Source organism: Humulus lupulus, chromosome 4 (genome assembly GCF_963169125.1).
Source record: "Humulus lupulus chromosome 4, drHumLupu1.1, whole genome shotgun sequence".
Taxonomy (NCBI): domain Eukaryota; kingdom Viridiplantae; phylum Streptophyta; class Magnoliopsida; order Rosales; family Cannabaceae; genus Humulus; species Humulus lupulus.
Genome location: NC_084796.1, coordinates 247,817,536 through 247,843,154, shown reverse-complemented (window position 1 = coordinate 247,843,154; position 25,619 = coordinate 247,817,536). Strand labels below are relative to the sequence as shown.

General features: G+C 31.0%; 1 protein-coding gene and 1 long non-coding RNA gene across 2 annotated transcripts; both read left to right on the top strand.

The window, feature by feature from the left end:
• Positions 1-3,504: 3,504 nt before the first annotated feature.
• LOC133831606 (loganic acid O-methyltransferase-like) lies at positions 3,505-8,456 on the top strand. The gene is made up of 4 exons (XM_062261975.1): positions 3,505-3,698; positions 3,936-4,060; positions 7,144-7,812; positions 7,919-8,456. Exons 1-4 carry the CDS (start codon positions 3,671-3,673, stop codon positions 8,264-8,266), a joined length of 1,170 nt encoding a protein of 389 aa, XP_062117959.1. The 5' UTR covers positions 3,505-3,670; the 3' UTR covers positions 8,267-8,456.
• Positions 8,457-13,806: 5,350 nt separating this feature from the next.
• Positions 13,807-18,580, top strand: LOC133831607 (uncharacterized). The gene is made up of 2 exons (XR_009892538.1): positions 13,807-14,545; positions 18,356-18,580. It is a non-coding gene; the product is annotated as an uncharacterized LOC133831607 (long non-coding RNA).
• Positions 18,581-25,619: the final 7,039 nt, after the last annotated feature.

Genomic DNA, 25,619 nt, shown 5'->3' with positions numbered 1-25,619 from the left:
AGTAGTATAGTCTTATATAGTATATGTTATGATATGATTTTATGTGTATGTTTATGTTGTTAGTAGTTTTTCCTTGCTGGGCATTAGGCTCACTCCTTTTCTTTTAGGATGATGCAGGAAAATAGATGCAGAGGCGAAAGGATTCTTGGAAGCTTGGTGTGTGTATGGAGGCGAATGGAGTGGATGGGCTGCGTGTCGATTCGAGGACAACGTTTTTTTTAGTTTCTTTAAAATTATGTTTTTATGTATTTTTCCGCATGTAGCTTTGTAAACAATTTTATTTAAAGTTATGTTTTATTTTAAAACAATGAGCTCATTTATGTATTACAAATATTGTTTCTTTAAAGTTTTCAATAAAGTTATGAATTTTTTTATGTATGTTCTTTTTAAAGTTGTGTTTATGTTTAGTAGGTTTAATGATCTAAGTTTCATAGATAGTTGGGTCGTTACAGTTTGTATCAGAGAAACGATCCATTTTTCATGAAATTCTCCTTGATACACACGCTCAAGCTCCGAATCTAACCGCCAATGTAAGTATTTATGTTTTAGTTATTATGTTTATGTGTTATAGCTAACATTTTAGTCTTATGTTTTCAGTTAAGATATGGATGGAGCTTTATCATATAACGATATCCGAGCCATTAAAGCCTTAAAAAGGATTAGAGAACCAAGAAATACCATAGGAATATTGGAGAGAATCACTCGGAGATTTCTTTTATTCCATAATCAAATAGTTCATCTCCAAGAAACTAAGCAAATAATGATGAGAGCTACGAAGCAATATATTTTAGTAATTAGGCTTTTTAGAGATTTTCCTTTTGTAATTGCTACTTTGGAAGAAATATGGGAGACAATGGATGTTGAGAATGAAGTACCACCAGCTATGAGATATTATTTTCTCATAATAAGGTTTACATCTAAGATGGAATTCCAATTCACACAAGAACTACAAAAGAATAGAATTTTTCCCAATCTTCCAAGAGGAATTTTTTAGGCTCACGAAAATGATGATTATGAGGAGATATATGATAACATGTTAGATGAAGGATCTTGAAATTCCATTTTTAGTAATTACCAAATTAATTAAACCATGAATTAATTAAAATGCGGAATGGTAATTAATTGTTTGCACAGATAGCAGATCTGTCCTAACAGAATCTGAACTTGTCACGACAGAACTAAACACAATAAATAGACAGTGCAAAAATTAAAGAATACAATGAATTTTTACAAGGTTCAGAAACCCTTTCGGATAACCTACTCCTTGGGGCCACGCCCAGAGAATAAACCAATTAGTAAAGAAACAAAGTGTACAAAAGCATTGACTTAAACAATGTAAGACTACCTCTTAAACTATTGCTGCAATCTTGTTGTACTCTTCTCTACGAATCTGGTTTGATGAAACGCTGATTCTCTTGAACTCCCTTCAAAGAATAGCGAGTGCACACTTCCTCCCGAAGTGAGACTTAGATAGAATCTTCTCCCGAAGATCCTTATGAACACGTTCAAAATAGACACTATCTGATTACAATGGACTAGATAGATATCCACAAGTACACTCAGCACTCTCACAAAGATTAAGGTGAACAAACTTAATCTCTACAAATAAAACACACTCTTCAAAAATAACGTAATGTATACAAATATTAAAAATGGAAGAGATGAAAATTCCAAAGGCCTTGGCAAGGTATTTATAGGCAGGGAAATCGTCCAAGGCCATTATTTTCTGGTATCTCTGAAATCAATTTGTGAATTCCTTTGATTTAGGAAATCAACCAGCCATATGCATTCTGAGTCGACAGAAAAGGAAACTGATGAATCAGCAACGAAGTCAGCCTCATCTGGCATAACGAACATGGTCATTTCTTTTGACCATGTTCATTTTCGACACCAACTTAATTCCAGAATAGACATAATTCCACATAATCCCTGAAAATAATCTTAAGATATTTGCACAATATATTTTTACCAAGAATTTGATTATTTGAGATAATTAAGGTAACAAATATATTCACACTTAAAGATATTTTCACATAACAAAATCAGCTGAAAATATTGCTTAATAATGACATTGTTTACTATATGTACTGAAAAAAATATATTTATATCTTCGAATTTAATTAGCTAAGTATTAGTATTAGTATTGTTTGAATTTTGGTTCTCTATATATCTATTTTCTTATTACAATATAATTAACTTTTTTTTATCAAAAGTGAATAGTTGTACAAAATATTATAATTATTATCATCAATATTAATAATTATTTTTTTATCTCATTTGATATTTTCTCAAGCATGTGAGACAAAACGTATTACTAATGGTATTATTTGGATTTGTGATTTGTTTTCACTATAGTAAATAAATATTTTCTAGATTGTAATTTAGTGGACATTCCAACGGCAACAAAAGATGCGGAGATTGATGTGAAACACAAAAAATCTTTTTTAGAAACAATGAACATATTATGAATTAAAAAATATATAATTATGACAATTGATGTTAATATTATTTGTTAGCTTAATTTTTTCACATCTCTTGCTTTTCAAATGATATTATACATTCTCTTAATTTCTTGAAAGGAGAGAGAAACAAATAATTGATTAATTAGATACTTTTAATATAATTTTACTATTAGAGCATAATTTAAAAAAAAATGGAGGAATTACAAAAAGTATAAATTTCTCACTTACATTATACAAATTATAAAATTAATCAAACAAATATAAAATTACGTTAAATATATATAGTTGAATTACAAAATGTACAAATTCAAATTATAATATTTATCAAACAAATATAAAATTACTTTAAATATATATTTAAAATTATAATAAAAAAATTACGCGAAGGCGGGTATATTTTCTAATATATTTATATGATGTTATTCTATCCATCAGGCCTATAAATAGCTTGGAGAATTTCATTTGTATTCACGCACAAATTGGACTGAGAATACTCTGCCAATTTACTTTCTGAAGAAGCTTTGAGAGTATTAAAATCAATAATGTTAACTCGTAAACTAAGTAAATTTTAACTGTTGAATCATGTAAAAAATTTGTAAGTTCTTTTATTTTTCTGAAATATTGTTTAATGTTCTACATAATTAAGCTTACGAAAAACGGCGTGAATAAATAAATAATTAGTAGATTTTAGCTATCCTATTTTATACTAAATGACTTATCAGGTCATTGAGCGCTTAAACTTTATATATACATGAACATGTATATTTGATAAATTTAACTTATGAATTTGTTTATCTAAAAATACTTATTTTGTTTTTCATAAGGCTAATAATAATATAACAAAAGCCTCACCGCAACACCACTAAAAGCAGTCATTTCGGAGTCTCGGAGTCATGTGGACCCAACACCACTAATTATTATAGAGTTGCAAATTTTGAATGTATTTAATCCATACAATATATTTGGATTATTATTCAACAAACATTTTTATTTTTTTGAAGATAAATATAATAAATAATGTGAATTGCACTTCTTTTGTCAATTGTCACACACCATCCATTTTCTCCTGACTGTTTCTTCTCAAAAGTTTGCCACTTTCTCCTATAAAAAACCCATTTAAACCACATCCATTTTCTTCATCTCAGTATTAAGTTCTGTAACACTCTTCTTGCTTTGTTTAGTTTCTATATTGTCACACACCATCGTCAATGGCCTTTTCCCTCTCATCCACTGAAAGTAAGCTTCCACTTTTATATTTGTTCAATATACAAATACATATATGCGTTTTGTAGATGTATTTATCTAACTATTATAAATATTATTGTTTTATACCATAGTTCTATTTGTTCTTGGTGCATGTAATCACATTTGTATGGAAAATGTTGCATTTTTTCTTAATTTGAATAAATTGTTAAGTAGTCTTTTTATTGAATCTTTATATTAAACTCTAAAAAACGTAATTTTTTTTTATAGGTTTTGGGGATCTACATACGGTGTTGAAAAGAGAGAAGATGATGAGTGTGATGCCAGAAGTGGTGGTACGTCCAATGAACGGTGGAAATGGTCATTACAGCTATACTAAAAACTCTACATTTCAGGTTATATTTCTATAAGAATATTGCTATGATACATTAAAGAGAAATGTTTGGGGACACCAGTGGTGTCAACACCAGGAAGTTAGCATAGCGCAATCAACTTTTTATAATTATACCTATCACCACATATACCGGATAAGGTGGTGTTGGCCATCATATCATATGTTGCACCATACCAATAGTCTTTCTTATAAATACATCTAACCTTACAGTTCAAGATATTCGGTTTCCTAAATTTATATGTAAAAAGCATTATATTTTCTTCATTTATTATTTTTATTAAAATTGAGAAAAATACAATTTTATCTTTACAATTGTTTCTATATTCATTCAACTTTTTAAGAACATTATCGTCATGTATTTATCAAATATTTAGTCACATTTTGCTTCTTCACTTTCTCTCCAAATTGGAGAGAAAATATTTGGCATGGGTCCTACTTATTTTTTTCTTTCCACTTTTCTTTTCCATTCTATCTTCCCTCTTACCCAACTAGATTTTTTTTTTCTTCTCTCTACTTTTCTCTCTAAAATTTCCCTTTTTTTGCATTTCTCTTCTCTAACAAACAAAGGGTATTACTAACGAGGAGCCAACTCATGATGTTGGACACCTTAAAATGTAATGCCCCGAATTCTCCGACGTGTTTAACGGCGTGAACAGTAGGCCGGGAGGGCCATGCTTGCTTAATTATGTTATTAATTGATAAAGTGCATGTATATGTTGATTATATTATGATATGATGTGAAATGCATGCATGTGAGTCCATATTTCTAATTACAGGGGTGTGATAGTAATTTGGCCCGTTGATGGAAAATTGATTATCTGTTCGCATGTTGGTGGTATAATTTGAGACCACATTATGATGTGGGTTTGTTCGAGCTATTTGGCATGAGACGATCAAGGAATGTTAAATATCGGTTTGGTCATAACGGGCTTAAGCTCGGGGCTCGGGGTGAGTCTCGGGGTGTTTTAATGATTAGAGTGTTACCGGGTATTAAAGGGTAACAAGAGGTGAATTATTGGTGTTTGAGAATTTTGAGATTAGCGGGTATTGGGAAGCGTTAATTATCATTAACGGTGTAGGTGGAAAGTGCCAAAATTACCCTTGAAGTGGCTTAGAATCTTTAAATGACCTAGGGGTATTTTAGTCTTTTGGCTTGGATATATATGATGGTTAGAAGGCTGTAGAAACCGTACAAAACAGAGCAAAAACAGAGAGTGAACTTTCTCCTTCCCGTGCATCCATTTCTCTCTTTCCTTCTTTGGAGTTTTGAGCTCAAGGTGTGGAATTAAGCTAGGGAACTTGGAGGTTGAGGTTGTAGACATAGCTCAGCCATTGAAGAGGGTTTGGTTCTGAGTTTGAGGTGAGTTTTATCCATTATTTTCTGGTTGTACTCTGTTTTCGCTTTAGGATTTCAGCTCTTGATTTTGGTGTGGAAAGTTGGAATCAAGGGGAGTTCTTGTGGTGTTTTACTTGGGTTATGATGGGGGAGAGTTATGGGTGATGTTTGGAGGTTTAAATGGGCATTTGAAAGAGGTTTTGGGTTGGTTTGAAGGGCTGGTTTGAGAGGGAAAACGCAGGGGAAATTTCTGGTGCGTTGCTGGTTTTTGGCTGAAAGGGGTGTTGAGCCGCGGCATGGCATAGGTGCGCCGCGGCCCAAGGTGTCTGTCAGAGTTTGGCCGCCTCTGTTTGAGGGGCGGGCCGCGGCATGGCCAAGGAGGGCCGCGGCCCTTAAGGCATTTTTGGCCAAAATTGAGTTTTTAGCATGGGGATTCAAGCCTAAGGCCTCGGGGTTGAACCTACTACCCAGTTGAGTAGTGTTTGATGTCCCGGAGGTTAGGTTTTGGTTTGGGAACCTTTTATTATTCATTTTATTGATGGAATCCCATAATTTGGTTATGACCAGGTAACCGCTAAAGGACCAAAAGGTCGATCGTTCTCAGGGTTACTCTTTTATTCGTTCTAGCTCGGACCCGAGGTAAGAAAACTGCACCCCAAAGTGAGACATGCATGGATATTTGTGAGGCATGTTGATTGTATAAATATGGACATGGATTGAATACAGAATCGACAAAAGTGTTAGTATCAACTGTGAAGCTGTGACTCATTAGTCAGGTTCGGCAGTGATACTGGACACAGATCAGGAAGCACTGACTTATTTGTCAGAACGGCCTTAGCGTGAATTACGCAAGCCAACAGAGATTAGATCTAATAGACTATTAGCATTGAATGACTCAAGGAGCATTAATGCCCGACCGACCCTAAGGGTCGATGAATAAAGAGAGCTTGGAGGCTAGTGGCTTACCTAACAGCCACTCTCCCGCTAGAATCATGTGATGTTCATTCGCTTGAGGAAAGCCTTATGTTCAGTGTGATTATAATGATAATCATCTGATAATGTTTATGAGATGTGTTATGTTTCTTGCTGGGCTTTGGCTCATGGGTGCTATGTGGTGCAGGTAAAGGGAAAGAAAAGCTCACCTAGCCTTGAGTGGAGAGCTGATGTGGTGTTGTGTACATATGCGGCCGCTTGACCACCACGGCCAAGGAGTTCTCAGAGGAACTAGGGGGTTTACCCTATTTTTGCCGCTTAGGTCGATGGGATTGTAAATTTCGAACACTAGTGACCATTTTGTACTGAGAACCACTTGTAAATGTTTTGTTTAGCTCTGCAGAGTAGTTTGTAATGAAAATCTCCATTTCATTTTTATTGGTTTTATACATTAACCTGTTAATTACACTTAGAGCACGTTTTTGACCAAAAGACTCAGGTAGTGAGTCAAATTTCCGGTTCACCGTAACTGGTTCTGGGGTAACCAGAGCGTTACATAAAATGTTAAATTGTTAGACTCCACTATAAAGTGTCAAATACTAGATGATGCATTGCACGATAATTAATGCAGTTTAACATGAGTCTTACGCTTTAAAATTTAAAATAGAATATATAAAACCTAATATTAAATTATACCTCTCGCCATATACAAGATAATGTGGTGTTGGCCATCATATCATATGGTGTGCACCACACCAATATTCTTTCGTAAATTTTTATGTAAGAGATAACCAATTTTCTCCACTCATTTTCAGAGAAAAGCTATAGAGGCTGCGAAAGAACTCATCAACAAATCAATATCAGAGAAACTTGACATCGAGACTCTTACTTCTTGTAAAACCTTTAAAATCGCTGACTTGGGTTGCTCAGTTGGGCCTAATACACTCTTGGCAGTGCAAACCATAATAGATGCCGTGGTTCAAAAGTTTAAAAGCCAAAGAAAAACCAGTACTTCTTGTGATCACCTCCCTGAGTTTCAAGTGTTTTTCAACGATCAGGCTTCAAATGACTTCAACCAGCTTTTCACATCTCTTCCCCCAAAAACTCAATACTTCGCGGCGGGGGTGCCCGGTTCATTCCACAGAAGATTATTTCCCAATGCTTCTCTTAATTTTGTTCACTCTTCATGTGCTGTTCAATGGCTTTCTAGAGTTCCACCTGAGGTTTTGGACAAGAGCTCTCCTGCTTGGAACAAAGGGAAAGTTCACTACTCAAACTCCTCGACTGAAGTTGTCAAGGCTTTTGAAGCTCAGTATGCTAAGGACTTGGGCAACTTTCTAAATGTTAGAGCACAAGAGATTGTCCATGGAGGTTTGATGGCTCTTATTATTCCAGGTCGCCCCAATGGAACACCTCACTCTGATGCTTATATCAACAAGGCATATGAATATGTTGACTCTTCTCTTATAGACATGGCCAAGAAGGTAAGGAAGGAAACGATTACTTGACAATCAAGTCAATATATACCTCTGTGATTACAAGGCCTAATTAATTATCCCTTTTTCCTTTTTTCTTTGGTTTTTGAAACAGGGCAAGATTAGTAATGAAAAGTTGGATTCTTTTAACTTTCCAATTTATTATGCATCTCTCCATGAAGTGGAATCAGTTGTCAAACAAAACGGTTGGTTTAGCTTAGAGATAATGGAGAACCTACCTCACGAAAAGCCACAACCCAAAGTGATGTCAGTGACCCTTAGAGCTGGGCTTGAAGGAACCGTAAAGGATCATTTTGGTGATGAGGTTGATACTGAAGAGCTCTTTGATCTGCTATTGTGCAAGAAGCTTGAAGAAGCCTTCTCTATCACTGAATCGTGTGAATCAGTTTGCCTCTTTGTCTTACTCAAACGAACACCAAATGATATAATAGATGAGTGTTGATCTGAGCTGTGCTTATCTTTTATACAATCTATTCTAGGATTTGATCGACTATAAAAATTTGCTATTTTTATGGAATAATATGATATATGGACACACTTGTAGAGTGTTGTATTTTCATGGCTGTACTAGCTAGTATTTTATTATAATATGCTCTTTTATCAAGTAATGACAATTATATGTTGTTGTTTTTTGTGAGGATATATTTATATATATATATATGGAAGACTTCTCAATGGTTACTACCCATAGATGGGTACTAATAATTATGGTGATGTGGCAATATGGTGACTTGGTATAACAAGTCACAACAGGTCATTTTTATTAATTTAGTTATTATTTTTTTTATGATAATTAATTTTTATATAGAAATTTTAATCTTTATATAGAAATTGACATAATTTTAATTAGCCAATATGTAAGTTTATATTGCTTTTTTAATCTCTGATGTGTGATTAAATGTAATACTAATATTGAGACCGTTATATCATGTTTATATTGAGACCATTTTTTTTATTTCTTCATTTGTTATTTTTATTTTTTTTCTCATATCTGCATTTATATTTTTTCTTGTTTTCTAAATGCTTTTTCAGAGACTCTAATTCATTTCTCATCTCTTTGAAATCACGATCGATTCGTTTCCTCCATTCGATATTGGATTCCATCAAGAATTTCTATTAGAAAGAAGAAGAAGAAGATTATCACTTAAAAAAAGGTTATAAATATGTTATAATTTTTTTTAACAATTAAAACATTTCAAAATTCTATAAGAAAGAAAAACAAACAACAAAAAAATGATTGAATATCTTACAAGAAACACTTTGAAATTGAAGCTTCCTCACGTAGATAGTTTTAAAAAAAAAATTGGACATTTTTCACTAAACAAGATTTTCATGAAGATGAATGGTTAAAAATATAATGAAAATAAATAAATATATAAAATAAAAATTTTGGAAATTTTTATAGTATTAATTAATTTCGAAATTGTGGATATATTTATATAAAAGAAATAAAAAAATAATACTAAATAGGCAAGTGATAAAGATGATAAAAAAATTAAAAAAAAAATAAATACAAAGAATTTTAAAATTTAGTTTAATTAGGTAATAAATATTAGTTTAAATGATAATTGTCACATTAATTATTCTTGCCAAAAAAATTAGGTGATAGTTTATTTCAAATAAACATTTATGTAAATTTTATTATTTAATGTTTTATTATAGAAAAAACCTATTATTAAAAATATATTGATTTTTTAATAAAAACTCAAAATAACAAAAAGATGTTTTAACAAATACTATATTTATATAAGATGAATAAATTTTTTAAATGTATATTACATGCTATTAAATATATCAATCACCATTTTTATTTTTGGAAACAAATAAAATAATAATTTTTCATTAACTACCGAAGGGTGTTGAATAAACCAATAGAATTATAATTTTCATTAATTAAAATTTTAAAATAATAAATATACACACACTAATGTTAAAATTATTAATTATATATAGAAACTAAAATATGTTGCAAAACTGTAACGGTTGCAAAACTATATTCTTTTTAGTGGCATTTGAAAAAATGTAACTAAAAATAATTATATATCATTTTCATATATTACAAAATTTTTAATAATAATGAATTACATACTTGTTTTTTATATTAAAAAATCTTTTTAGTGACATTCTATAAAAATGTTACTAAATGATATTTCAGAAAATAATTTCCTTTCTAATGTATATTTTGTAGACATTTTGATATAATAAAATTTTATAAATACTTTCTAATAACAATTTAACATTACAATATTAGTTTATGTATAGAAAACAAATAGGTAATACACATAACATATAAATCGTATGTAATTATATTTACAAAATACATAATTGTAGTATAGAGCTTTCCTCCTTCTTCTTCTTCCATTTCTTTCAATTTCTTCAAAAAAATAAAGTCTTCTAAGCTCTTAGTTTTCTTGCACAGGTAATTCAGACACCTCCCAATTCTCACATAATGATACCTAGATATGCTCCCTCCATCAAACTATTTCTTGCTAACGATGCTATCTCTGCATCACTAAATTGAAATAATGTCTGCAAATCCAATGAAAATGAGGATGATGGTGAAGATTAAAATCGTACACTCAAAAAAATTTCATTATCAATATTCAATATCTTCGACATATCATAAGAAAATTATCTAGAAAAAAAAAGATAAAATGAAAAAAATATATGGATAGTAGATCAAGAAAACTATATCACGAAACTTGCTAAACAAAATCAAATTCAAACTAGGAGTCCAAAATAACAAACACAAACATATATATAGATAAAAAAAATCAAATATGACAAAAGTATATGAGAGCATTACCGCACAATGACAAGTATGGGAGGTGCGAGACACTGGGCTTTGAAGTCTTAACCCTAAGGTGTCCTATGATAGTGGCAGTGACTTTCATATTTGTCTATAGAGCGAGATCGGAGCCGAGAATCCCAGAAACGCCGGCGACATTCAAAGCTAATCTTTTTGAAAACCAAAAAAATAACCAGTTTTTCTTTTTGAAAACTAGAATATAACAGTTATAACATTCTTGACTTATTTTTTATTAATATATAATGCTTATTTATAATGCAAATTTCCTTTATAATGTTTAGATAAGATTTTATTTAATTCTTTAATTTAATAATTATACGACCGACATGTCATCAGGTCACTCTTCTAAAAATTTGAAAAAATCACAATTTATTTTTAGAAATTTTAATTAAAAACTATAAATGTAGACTATTGATCTTAATCCAATGGTTAATATCAAAGTAACCATCCATGGGTAGTAACCATTAAGAGTGTACCCATATATATATATAATAGAATAAATTAGAGTTTTATAGTATATATAAATATTTATATTAATAATCTCTACATATATGATATCCAAACATAACATTGACATAGATATATATATATATATATATATACATAACTACATAACATATATATAAATTACAATAATATTTAAAAGAAATTAATAATAAAATAAAAATAAAAAAGTCATAGTGTAGAATAGTATACATGCATTAACTATTTTTAGTTTCTAATGTATCTCGCAATGTTCTTTGTTGAATTTGATGAAGAAAAAGAGCTCCAATAATTTGACAAAAAAACAAACTATCATACGCATGAGTTTTTTTATTTTTAAATAAATATGATTTAATTATTTAAATTATCATAAAATATATTAAAAATATCATATTTTAATTAATTAATTAATTTTTGTTTAAGTTTATGTTTGTTCTAGTTTTTGAATTTGGTCGTGGCAACAAGAGATTATATATTATATGTTTAATATAATATTAATATTATACGTGGATTATAAATTTAAGTTTGTTGCTAGTTTTTTTTAAAGAAGTTTTTTGCTAGTTGATATTAGTTTAAGTTTAAGTTTAATTAAATTTTATTTAAGATTTAAAACGTATGGTTTTATTATTTTAAAATAATTATCATTGTAAAATATCTCAAAAATATCTTATTTTAATTTGTTTAATTATTTATTTTAAGTCATGTTTAAAATCTACCATTAAATATAAGAATATTCCATTAAAATTAACGGAAAAAAATAAAAAACCGTTAAAACCAAGAATTTCCGTTATCTACACACTTTTTATATAGAAGAGATATCTTCTATATAAAAAGTGTGTAGATAACGATTTTTTTTTGTTTGAAGGGTTTTTCATTTTTTTTATATTGTGTAGTAAATTATATTGAAACACATTTTAAATGAAATTAAAAAGTGGTTTAATCTAGACCTTACACATGTTCCTAACAAGACACTAACAGAACCCTAAGTAACGAAATTAAACTTTTAGTGACTTTGGATACTTCTCCTACTAAAAAAAAAGATTGGGTTCGTGCCGGGTATTTTTTCCAAACATTGGGTACTTATGCCACAAATATCTCATATATATATATATATATATAAAGAAGTCTAAGCTCTGAAGATGTGATATGACATCCTAAAATCTTTTTGTGGTCTTTTATCTATTTAGTTAGAATTTTTGGTGAAAAAGAGTTTTATTTGGAGAGGTGATGTGACATTCTACAATATTTTAGAGCTATTTTATTTATTTTATTATAATTTAGGTGAATTTGAGTTTTATTTTTATATGTTAAATAATGGATTTTTTTTTTGTAAAATCTCACATGTTTTACAAACAGAAATGAATGTTATACTTGTAGGCTATAAATAAATCATTCCTTCATTCATTTTGATACATCCAATCATTAGTATTGTTTTCTTCTCATATGGTTGATTGATTAATACATTATTGCCCAATTAGTTAGAATATTTTGAGTTTGTGAACTGTTTATTGTATTTTTTTCTTATATGGGTGATATATTTATATTTATATATTTAATTTTTGCTCTATATATGTTTATATCATATAAATTTGTAAATATTATATTATGTATTAAAAAAATGATATAATATATATAGTGTAGCAAGAAGACATATACTTTATCACTTATTATTTTATTTTTTAAAAAGAATTCATGATCACAATGTTTGAAGAGGCATATAAAAAAAATTATATGTTGTAGTGATATTGAGTTCATTTGAAGAAAAAAAATTAGACTTTGTAATACGTAAATAAGTTCAAGATAATAAAGAAAATTAAGTCGTTAAGGGTCTGATTGGTTCGTGATTAGAAAACTGTATTTTTGAAAAGTGTGATTCTGAAATGAAAATCTGAATTTAGTGACTAAAAACATGTTTCTGAAAATGTGATTGGTTCAATGTTAGTAAACTGTTTTTGAGTTTTAAAAAACTGAATCTGTGATTGGTGTTAAATTTGAAAATATAACAGAAACTGAATACGTGATTGGTTCAGCTGAATCTGAATATTATTTTAATTTTATATAATATATATACATAGGTTGTATAATATTAAATTTTGATTTATCAATAGATTTAATTATATTGATAAATTAAATTTTAATAAAAGTGCATTGATTAAATTCATAACAATATTGCATTGTCATTAATTTTGATTTTTTTTTCTAAATTAATGTTACATTTTTTTTAGGGCATGATTGGTTAGTGATTTAAAGACTGTATGTTGAAAAAGTATGATTTTGAAATAAGAATCTAGATATAGTGTCTGAAAATATATTTCTGAAAATGTGATTGATTGTATTGTCTGCTAACTATTTTTGAGTTTTATAAAATTGAATAATTGTTTGGTAGAAAATCTAAAAATTGAATATGTAATTATATATATATATATATTTTATTTATTTGTTGTAATTTTTATTTGATCAAATACTTTTCTTTTTTGATGAATTTCTTTAGCAAATATATTGTAAATTAGAATCATATTATATTTGTTATATGATTTTATAATTAATTATTTTACCAAATTTATATAGATGACTATAAATTTTAAATGGAAGTAAATACAAAATAATCTTATAAAAAAAATAGATTGACTTGTAAAAATGATGAAATGAAAAATAAATCAAAGTAAGACAGTAAGAAAAGAAAAGAAAAGTAGCAAGAAAAAAGAAATTTTGGAATAAGAAAAAAGTAGCAATAAACTGAAAATAAGAAATTTTAGAATTATGCTGAAAACGTAAAATTTTTGTTTTCTAAATTCTTCAATAAAATTGAATTTATTTTTTAAATTAGTTTTAAAAAATGTTTAACCACTTAAATTTATTTTAGGTCCCATATTTTTAAATTTTAAAAACATAAAATTATTTTTAAATCCTATACCAGTCAACCTCTAATTTATTTTGTAAAAATTAAAATGAGTATCCATTTTTAGAGGGCATGTTGAACTTTTTACCAGTTTTTAAAACTCTTTTTTATTTATGCCAATTTTTTAACTGCTCTTCCCATAATACCCATATGGGGTACCCATCATCTTCTCCAACACGACATACACTGCATCTTCTTCACCTATTAACATTCACTCACATTTGAGCTTCATCATCCCTTTGTTGCCATAAGTCTATCCTACCATCAAATATATCACCATGAACCAAAAAATATTTTAGCTTCTTTTATCTTTCACTCTTCGTCTTCTTCACCATGGCCAACTGGGCTTAGAGTGTCTTCACCCATCTACTGTCACAAACCCATAACTCCTAATCTCCCATTTACGAGTATAGCATTCTGTTGCTGGAGTTGATCTATATTCCATCTCTTTGCCATTTGTGACTTGAGGAAACTGAGCTTGTAGTTGGCAGTGGTTGGTTGATTGCTTCGTTCGTCACTACAATTTCAGAGTAACTATACACATCTCTATATACATTTCTGGCATATATATGATTCGTTTAAATTACTAGTAGTGTATATATATAAATATTTGTAGAGCTTGTTTCTGTTATCTTCCGCAAGGAAAGATTCAATAATAATTAGCTTGTTTGCTTGAGTTGATTTTCATGTCCTTTAGATGTTTGATGAAATGCCTCAACTACACTTCAAGTGTTTGATGCTTAAAACTGTTTTGTGTGATACTATCTTTCTGCCTCTTAAACACTAGGAAGATGGGTACAACAATAAAGGCTTCTCATAGTTGTCTCAATTTTTTATATTAAGCTAATCTTGCTATTGCTTATAGTATAAGGTGCATGTATTGTATGAGCAAAATATAGCTAAACAAATACATAAACTAAAATAAATGCAAAGCGTTGGCACATGAGCAAGACACAATGAAATGTCGTTGATGTGCTATTTGTTTTTCTCAAAGTTTGAATGTATTTATTATGCATGAATATTAGTTGTTGTTGGTTATATGCAGATAGTTATTGTTGGAGAAATAAAAGGACACATTCATTGGCAATATATATATTTGAATATATTAAATTATAATTCAAACTGGTTTGAATTATTTGTGAATCGAAAATATAGTTTTGGTCATATGAAAACATTGTAATATAATTTAGTTATCATGTTTCATTGTAGGTTTCACGAGAACACTTTCTTTGATAAGAAATGTCCAAATTTATGAGACAAAAGAAAAAGAAGAAGGAAGGCAATGATCTTTGATGTTCATTTCTTCTTAGCATCTCCATCCTTTTTAATTTTTTCTTTAGTCACAAACTTTAGCGACCGAGGCATGTATATACATGCTTAATCCATGACAATGCTCAATCCCAGTATTATACAGTTTGATATAGAAAGTTATTTTACCTATTTTTCTATTTGTTCTTCTTGCTCTTGCTATGTTTGTGTGACAAAACCAGTGAATTACATTATATAGAGGGTTGACCATAATCCAGAAACATAGCTATTTCCCATGAATTGCAAGTGAATTTACAATTTGCAAACTCATTTGAGGTCCTCTGAATTAAAGAAGAAGAAAAATTAGATAAATTGAACTCTTGAAAAATCTAGTAAAAAATTGCAGCAAAGTTGAAGAAGCATTAACCTACTGAAACCATCCCTTGCAACCAAAACTAATGATAAAATTGTTTATCTTTAAAACTTGCATCAGTGAAGACTTTGCAAACTGAAAATTTATAATGATTTAGTCCACCCTAATGGACCATTTACTCCAAAGCCAATAAGCCTTAGCAAGAGTTATTGGAGGAAGATATGCACTAGATAATAATGATCATCATAACACAAATAGTAAACAAGAGGAATTCCACGCCCTACAAACCAACACGAGTCTTTCCAGCGGGCTTTGTCCTTACTCGCACGTTTTCTGGGAAAACTTCCCAGGAGGTCACCCATCTTAAGATTACTCCAGGTCAAGCACACTTAACTTTGGAGTTCTCTAGTGATGGACTACCGAAAAGAAGATGCATCTTGTTAGCATAGGTAGTACTCATCAATCTATTTAAGTCATCTTCAACTGTGTAGTCCTATACCTACACAGTTTTAGAATCAGCACGCTTGATCTTCCTCAGGCGATGTGGGATTGCACAGCTTTTTACCTGGTCTTTCCCCAGTAGATCACGAGATTCTGAATGTCACAATCACCTCGCCTTAGGGGACCGACGTCCCAGTTGACCACACTTCCGGCTGAGTGAAGGCTCTGATACCATTTGTAACGCTTCACGTCACTATGGCTGCTTCTTGGAACAACGACTGACCCTACAAACCAACACGAGTCTTTCTAGCGTGCTTTGTCCTTACTCACACGCTTCCTGAGAAAACTTCCCAGGAGATCACCCATCTTAAGATTACTCCAGGTCAAGCACGCTTAACTTTGGAGCTCTCAAGTGTTGGGCTACCGACTAGCCTTTAAAATTTAAACCACAAGGCATAAAATTTAAACTACGACTTTTTAAAATTTATACAAAATGCTTAAAATTTAAACTACAAGGCTTAAAATTTAAACTACATCTCTTAAAAATTAAACCACAAATCTTAAATTTAAATCACGACTCATTAAAATTTAAACCACGAGTGGACTTAATGTAGAGTCCAAGAACTTTACTTAGCTAGTTAGATAGTAGTAGTAATAGTAATAGCTAGTAGTAGTTGTAGTATGTCTATGACTGTGGATTTTGGTTCAAGCCGGGACTTAGTTGGAAACTCCTAACAATAGTTGTGGATTTTAGAAGTTTAACATGTAGTTTAAGAATATTAATTATAACATAAGGTTTGATTAATATTGCTGGTTATTAATATGATAATTATTATAATATATGGTTTAGATAGAGCTAATAAGAATATGACACTTGTCATGAGCATGGTTATTCCTAAGGTTTAGATAGAGCCAATAGGAATATGACACTTGTCATATGTATGATTATTAAGGAATTATTATTTTAATGATAAAATAAAGGAAATATAAGACTTAGTTTTCACCAGAATTTGTTAGGAGCATGACATTTATCATAATTTTATTTATTTGAGATTTAGATAATTAAATAGATTTTTCGTAATTTTAGTGCACTTTCACTTCCGACCTATTTTTAACCCAGTTATGTTATGAATTTTGAAAAATAGTATTTCTAGAAATTTGTAGATAATTGAATTAGCTTTCTAACGGTATAAAGAGAGTATAAATCGGAGTCCTACAGCTCCAGATATGTTGATTTTACTGCAGGGGAGTTTAGAGTTACGAGATTTAGGGAGTTAGAAGTTAGGATTCTATTTGTGTTTTATTATTTTTGTTTTAAAAATCAAGTTTTGACTCCTTAAATTTCTCTGAAAAATTTGACCAAGTCCTAAGCCTTTGGCTGAAGGATATTCAAATATTTTCAATTAAATTCATTATTTTTATTCAAAGCCAAAAAGAATATTTTTATTCCTAGAACTCTATAAATAGGACCTAGCACCAAGCATTTTCATTCATTCTTCAAGCATTAATCAGAGCCTTCCAGGTGCTAGTGAGACTATAGAGTGATAAACACTTGGGTTGGGGTTATAAGTTTAATCATTATAAGCTTAATAAACACTTGAGAAGTAAGGTTATAGTGTATTTCGATTTCGAGGTATAGTTCGGTCATAGAAGCATTCAAGGTATTCTTATCCTTAGTTCCTTTTAGTATTGTTTCATTAGTTTTATAGTCCTAACTCAGTTTTCTCTATTCTTGGTTAGGTATCTAAGTTCTTCGAACTTGAGGTTTCTTTTCGATAAGAATATTCTCGGTGGTTTTTAGTTCATTCATCTCTTTCTTTTAGAATACTCACCTCTATATTAATGGTTTTTAGGAGTGTTCCAAAATCCCAACTTTGTTCTCATCATTCCGGTATATTGGTAAGGAAAATAGGATAGTTTTATATGCTTATATGTTATGTTGATATATTATGATAAGTTATGCTATAGTATGTTATGTTATGTTTTCTTATGTTTCATAGTTATGATTTACCCTACCTCAGATATTAGACAAGGGACGTAGATGGGTTATCATAAACCTACCATGTGATCTAACCTACCTCGGATATTAGAAAGGAGACGTAGATGGTTTATCACATGTTTTAATGGCCACTAATAGTATAGTCTTATATGATGTACGTCTTTATAGATATATGTTATATGTTTATAGCTTATAGTTATATGTATGATTATGTTTCATGCTTGTAGTATATTTTCCTTGCTGGGCATTAGGCTCATTCTTTTATTTTTATATGTGCAGGAAAATAGTTATGGCGGCAGAAAGATTCTTGGCAGCTTGGGGATGTGTATTGAGGCAGGATGGAATCGGTGGATTGCGCGTTCGATTCGAGGATGAAGTTTTGAAGTCTTTTAGTTATGATTTCTATGTATTATTTTTCCGCACTTAATTTTGTAACCAATTTATTTAAGTTATGTTTTGTTTTCAAAACAATGGGATGCCACATCCTAAATGAATTTTTATCTATTTAACCTTTACTTTACAGTTTTTAAATAAAGTTATGGTTATTTCATATGTACGTTTTCTTAAGATTAGTATAGTAGTCATTAATGGTCCAAAGTCTAGAATAGTTGAGTCGTTACAAGCTTACCCTACGGTCTAGCCCTTACTTACATCTTGGAGATTTAGTAATATAATTGAGTGGGGGTATTATTCATAGATATGAAATCTATAACTTCAACATGAGAAGTGAAAAGATTATTTCCTTAATTGCTTTGTTCAAAAGGTTAAATGATTGAGATCTCGTTTCTGTGATTAAGTTCACGAAAATATCATTTATAAGGAACTTAGTGGGAGTTAAGGATAAAATACTGATGAGGGGTAAAACGGTAATTTTCACCCAGCTTGTTAGTAAGTCATCGATAGAGGATTGACTAACTGTAATGGTTATAACAATGGATAACGTATTTATGGTTTGGAAAATACGTTCTATGAATTCAAGAGTTCAATTCCAAATCTATAGTGAAGTCACGAGAAATTAATAAGGTAGTGAAATTATTTGTAAATAAATTCACGGTAACTTATTGGAGCTTGATTTCATGGATCCATGGTCCCCGCATCACCTTTGAGTAAATCATCTAGAATGTCTCAATTAATTGATTTAATTATCAATTAGGATTTTTTAAAGTTGACTATGTCAATTTTGGAAAATTTATAGAGATATGAGATTTAGAAAATAAAAGATAATTTTTGGGTAAATTTATTAATATTGATAAATTGGTGTCAATATAAATAAATAAAATTAAATCAAGTTTCAAATTATAATTGGTTAATTTGAATAAGGATTTAATTAATTAATTAAAATAAATAAATAAAAGGTTTTGAATTTAGGCCCAATTAGGATTTAAATTCAAAATAAAGGTATTTGGCCCAAGTCCATTTGTGGGAGCCCAAGACTTTTGTTTATTATTTTAATTAATTCAAAATTTAAATTTAAATTTAAATAAAGCCCATTAAGTTGTCTATATAAGGAATATGATATCTAGGGTTTTCATAAGTCAGTCTCAGTTGATTCATTAGGTAAGTGAAAACCTAGACACTCTAATCCTTTCTTAGCTACTATCTCTTCTTCTTTTCTAGATCTCTATCTCATGTGTTGAGTACCAGCCTACACTAGTTCTAGGTTGATCAAACACTTGGTGAGGAAGACTGTGTTGCTGATCTAGTTCAATCTCTTGATAATACTCTGCTATAGAAAGGAATCAAGGGTTAGAGAGATTGAAGGAGGGAGTTGTTCTAGTTCCACTACGTATTCGTAAGTTTCTACATCATTGTGTTTATGTTAATTTACAAATCTAATGTTCACATGTATGTCATGTTATTCTATGTTTCTATTATGTGTTTAGAAAAATAATAGGAAGCATGCATCTAGATTTAAATTCAAAGATCCTACAAGTTTTATGTGATATGCTAATATATATGTGTACACATAATTTCAAGTGAACTATACAAATGGTCTTTTGGCAAAATGACCTAGATTTTAAAGTCATTTTGCAGTTTGACCTATTTTTGATAATTTTTTTGCAAAATGATATTCGACACTCCAGACAGAGACTATATTCTTTTTTTTTAAATTATAATTAACCATATAAACATAAAAGTTCTTTAAATACATATAGTAATATATTATTATAAAATCGCGCGAAACATGACTATATTTCCTAGTATATATAAATATATATATATTATTGTTATAATATATATGAGAGATGCAATAATATCAGTTCGAGCAAGAAATGGTCAAGATGTCAAAGAAAGAAGCAAAAATAAGTTGTCCCAAACATGTGAAGTGAAACAACCCTATTTGCTATTTGCCATTTTTTTTTAACAAAATGAGAACGCTTACATGACAATAAGACTTATTTTCTTTCTCAACTGACTCTCAACTACAATAATAATAGAATTTCACTGACAAATTTCTACTCTGTCTTTCAATCCTTAAATCAGGAAGAGTCCTTCACTCCTAACTATAATAAAAATACAATATCCCTAGATAGAATTCTAGTCCATCTTTTGGTTATTCAATAGAAAGAGTCTCAAAATCTTGGTAATTAGCCCTATTCTCTGCATAACCAGCCTTAAAGCTGGCCCATCGTACCTGGCGCTTTAGTTTTCCACGACCAATGGGTCAGTCAAGCGTATATCACACTCCTGATTAGGCATAGCCATATTGACCAACACTCAACGCACTATTTCTGCCCTTAACTTATAAGTCAATGCTTTCGACCAGCACTCAGTGTGCTAATGTCGTTCTTGACTTATAAGTCAAGTCCGAGGCCCAACCCTAGGATATGGACTAATAAGTCACCCCGGAGCCCATTGCCCTATCCTCTATAGAACTAGCCTTGGAGCTAGCCCAGCATACCTGGCGCTGAGTTTTCCACAACCATTGGGTCGGATAAGCGTATGATGCGCTCCTGGTTAGGTCTAACTATATCGACCAGTGCTCAATGTGCTATTTTCGTACTTGAATCATAAGTCAATGCTTTTTGACTAGTGCTCAGCGCTATTGCTGTCCTTGACTCATAAGTCAAGCCTTTCTCAATCAGATAATGCAACACAGGCATATATCATATATCAAATATCCAAATATAGAGCATTCGACATGCTTAATAACCAATCACAGACATAATCATAATCATGCACATTCTTAGGAGCCTGAGACCTATTCATATCTCTGTTTAACAACCCGGGCCAAGCCATGATCACATGTATCACATACTAGGTGCAGTTTTCATACCTTTGGCCCAAGCACAGGTTAAGAATGACTGACCCTCGAGCACGATCCTAGTTCCGAGCCCCTAGCGATAACCTAGTCACAACCAAGTATAGAATCCTATCAATAATGAATGAATAAAGGCTTCCGGATTGAGTCCGACGTCGAATTCTACTAAACCAGGTAGTAGGATCGATCACGAGCCCTTAGGTTTGAGTTCCCGTCACTCAAAACCAAATATGGCCAAAAATACCTATGTGGGCCGCGACTTGACCCTGAGGGTCGCAACGCGCCTCCAATCCAAGGCCTCCCTCTGCCTCTTCCCAAGGACACACGCAGCGACTTGACCCCGAGGTTCGTGACACGCCTACTCCAAACAGAGCCCTTGCACCCTGGGTTCACACAGGTCGCGGCGTAACCTACAAACCCAGAATTTCCCTATTTTACTAAGCCAATTTCACCCAAAATCCAACCCAAATGAATCCCAAAATCATAATTCAAGCCCCCAAGCATTATCAGCACATAAACACCATCAAAACCCAAGCTTAACTCACTCAAAAACTTCCAGCAAATCTCTAACCCAATACCTTGAACCTCAAGCTCAAGAAGACTATAAAAATCATAGTAGAATCCAATCAAAAACAAATTTTATAGCTTACTTCAATTGTGAAATTCCACCTCTTAGCCGCAACTAATCAAACTCTAGACCTCAAGCCTTCAATTCTCAAGCCTTTGCTTCTAAAATTCTCTAGTTTCCTCGAAAATTAGACCAAGATAGAGAGAGGGAGAGAAACGTAAGGAGAGAGAGAGAGAGAGAGTTGATGCTTTGTTTTGGGTTTCCTACAGCTGAGGGAATTAGTGAATAAGTCACTAATTTTGGCTCAAGATGACCGATAAGCCCCTTGCCCTTTAGCCTTGCCTTCTTATGCCAAAAGGGCAAATTTGTCATTTTCCACACATCCTGTTAATCATAATTAATGACTTATAATTCTCGTTACTTCCAATATCCTCAATTAATTACCAAATAATCTCTCATTACCCGATCAATCCCGATAATGTACTAAATTACCAAATTACCCATAGGCTCAACCCGACCCTGGTATTTGACATCGTTGTGACTTTCCCATTAGCTTGCTCCCTAGGTTCGCCTCGTGCCGAGCAACCCAAATATATCCACATAGTGATGTAGTCCCACACATATATCACATATATGCACATATACTCCAAATATACTCATAACGGGCCAAATTAAGAAAATTGTCATTTTAATATGAAACAGGCACACATGCATATTTAATACACCTAAACATGCATATCTAGTCATATTATAATATAACTCATATAATCATATAATGATACACATATATATCATATAAACACATAATTTTCCATAATTTTTCATCCTGGCCCCCTAATCAAGGCCCTAAGTCTTATTAGGTAATTTGTGACGTTACAATTGTATAGGTTGTGTTGTGCAAGTCCTAATTCCCAGGATATTGTTTGTGGGATGCTTCAATGTCTAGGTGTCGAGGACCACCTAACATGAGGCAAGTGATGTGACAGTCAGAATCCCGTGATCCGTAAGGGGAAAGACCGGGTAAAGCTGTGCAATCCCACACTGCCTGGGGAAGGTCTAGTGTGATGATTCTAAGACTGTGTAGGTATGGGACTACACAGTTTAAGAGGGCTTAAATAAATTGATGGGTACTACCTATATCAACAATATGCATCTTCTTTTCGGTAGCGCATCACTTGAGAACTCCAAAGTTAAGCGTGCTTGACCTGGAGTAATCTCAAGATGGGTGACCTCCTGGGAAGTTTTCTCAGGGAGCGTGCGAGTGAGGACAAAGCACGCTGGAAAGACTCGTGTTGGTTTGTAGGGCCAGTCGTCATTCCAGAAAGCAGCCATAGTGACGTGGGGCGTTACAAGCGAGGGCCTCGTCCAAAATAACAGACTAGAGGAGGCCCACCTATTACAAACAACTCGCTCTTCATCATGAATTGGCGAGTCTTCAGTTGACTTCGAGGATGGCAAGGCCACCATGAGATCGACGAGGCTCTTCTCTTCGTGGAGTTGGCAATGTGATTCACCACATGTGGTTGGTTTGGTTCAAATTTATGGCCAACAGCCACTATAAAAGTCTCGTCCCTTCTATTTACTATCAACAATTGTTTTCCATATTTATCTCAATATTTCCTTCAAATTTACACACAAAAAACTCTCCCATTATTCTTATAAGCATTGATGAAAAATCAAGTTAACACTTACATATAATCAATTGTATTTGGTATCATTGATCTATACTGATTATGTTTATTTTATGAGTGTGGACTCATGAATTAGGAAAACCGAACCATGTAAATATTTCGTGTGTCCTTGGATTATTTCTCTCATTTACATTTTCTATACTAAGCATTTTGTGAGTAATCTCATAGAACACATTATACATTAATTTACTAATATGATCATTCAAACGTTTTCTGTTTCCATTTTTATTAAAAAGTTGAATAATGAAGTACGTGTTAATACATTAAAAACATGAATTTCAATAGTATTGAAAACTTCCTTAATCATTGTTAACATTTAGAGGTCAACTACCACCATAACCATACCTATACAACTAACCCTATTTCAAGACAAAGAAATTCAATACTTAACGTGGCAGCCACAAATGAACAAAAATCAATTATTTGATAGGACTGATGATGAGAGAGCCTAAATGCTCAACTAGACTTTTAATTATATCAAATAAAATGTACGGACCATTAGGCCTAATGATGTCGAATTTGAATTAAAAAATAGAATGGCTAAAAGTCACCGTTGATATCTAAAACTACAAGTAGGTGACATATCGCTATTGGTGTAATTTAATATCGGATTCCACTTATTTGAATTTAATAATTATTATGAGATATCGCTAACTAATCATTAGGTGACACCTCATGTGGTATTGGGCACTTAAAATGCCAAATAGCAACACTCTATATAAAAATTATACAAAATTATTCTTTTGATAAATGTTAATTCTAGGTTTTCTTGGAGTTGGAACTTGTGCATGTTGAACCATCGCTAAAATGAATACAAAAACTAAAAACCTAACGGTGTTTGATTCTTAACTAAAAATCTATTTTTTGTTTTTAAAACTTAAAATCTGTTTTATGAAAATAAATAGGGATGTTTGACATTCTTTTCGAAAAATAATTTTTAAAAATAAAGTTACAAAAAACAGAAAATTTAAAAAAAAAATTATTGTTAAATTATGAAATAAGTAATTCTAAGTATTAATCTAAATTAAATATTATTTATAAAATATTAAATAATATATTATTGTACAAATCACGCTTTTATAAGCACATGTAGAAGTGCCTATATATGTAATTTTCTTTTAATAAACTAACTCTGCAGGCGTAGAAAACAAAAAAAAGTTATCTGCAAAATTATGTACTTTTGCAGGTGCATTGTAATTAAAGCGATTATGAGACTTTTTTTAGACGCTCCATTACGAAATCTTTTGCCCCCTTAAAATGCTTCTAGGTGCATTGTATGACTTTTGCAGGCGTATTCTTGTGCCTACAAAAGTTTATTTTCTTGTAGTGTTTTAGTTGTTCTCAATTTTTTTTTGTCAATTTATTTTCTTACATAACATTTTTAAATATTTATATCACACATTATTTTTTTTCTTATTAATTTATCTTTCCTCATTTTCTGTAACATGACTCTCTCTCATTACTTTTGATTTCTTTATTTTCTTTCTCATAACTTATTATCGCATTATTTTATCTCTCATCATTTCTTATATCATTATTTTATCTCTCCTTATTTTTTCTATCTCGCAATTTTCTCTATCATTTTTTTTCTTGCATCAATTTTTCTCTTCTCAATTTTTTTCCTCAAAATTTCTCTCCTCACTTTCTTTCTCCTTATTTTTTTCATCATTTTTTCTTTCGTATGCTATTTTATCTCATTATTTATTACAAACTTTTAAAAGAATTTTCTTTTATAAGTATATTTATTAATTTTTTTATTTAAGATTTTTTTACTATTTAGAGTGAGATGAAACCCAAAAGGATAAGTAAACTATTGTATGTATGAGTGTGGAACAAGCTATTTCTATTTTTGAACTCCCTGACCACTTGCAGAATGACCAAATGGCAAGTTTTGGTCGCACAATTACCATTCGTCTTCAACACAATGTATTATTGTTTACTTCGAATTAATTATCTTATTTTAAAAAAAATTAGATTAAATGTATATATATATATATATACATGTTCGTATAAATCTCTATA

What these genes read in the sequence shown, in the direction of transcription:
- LOC133831606 (XM_062261975.1), top strand. Translation starts at nt 3,671, where the DNA reads ATGGCCTTTTCCCTCTCATCCACTGAAA. An exon ending in CTAAAAACTCTACATTTCAG is followed by an intron (nt 4,061 to 7,143) that starts GTTATATTTCTA and finishes ACTCATTTTCAG; the next exon opens with AGAAAAGCTATAGAGGCTGC. An exon ending in TTATAGACATGGCCAAGAAG is followed by an intron (nt 7,813 to 7,918) that starts GTAAGGAAGGAA and finishes TTTTTGAAACAG; the next exon opens with GGCAAGATTAGTAATGAAAA.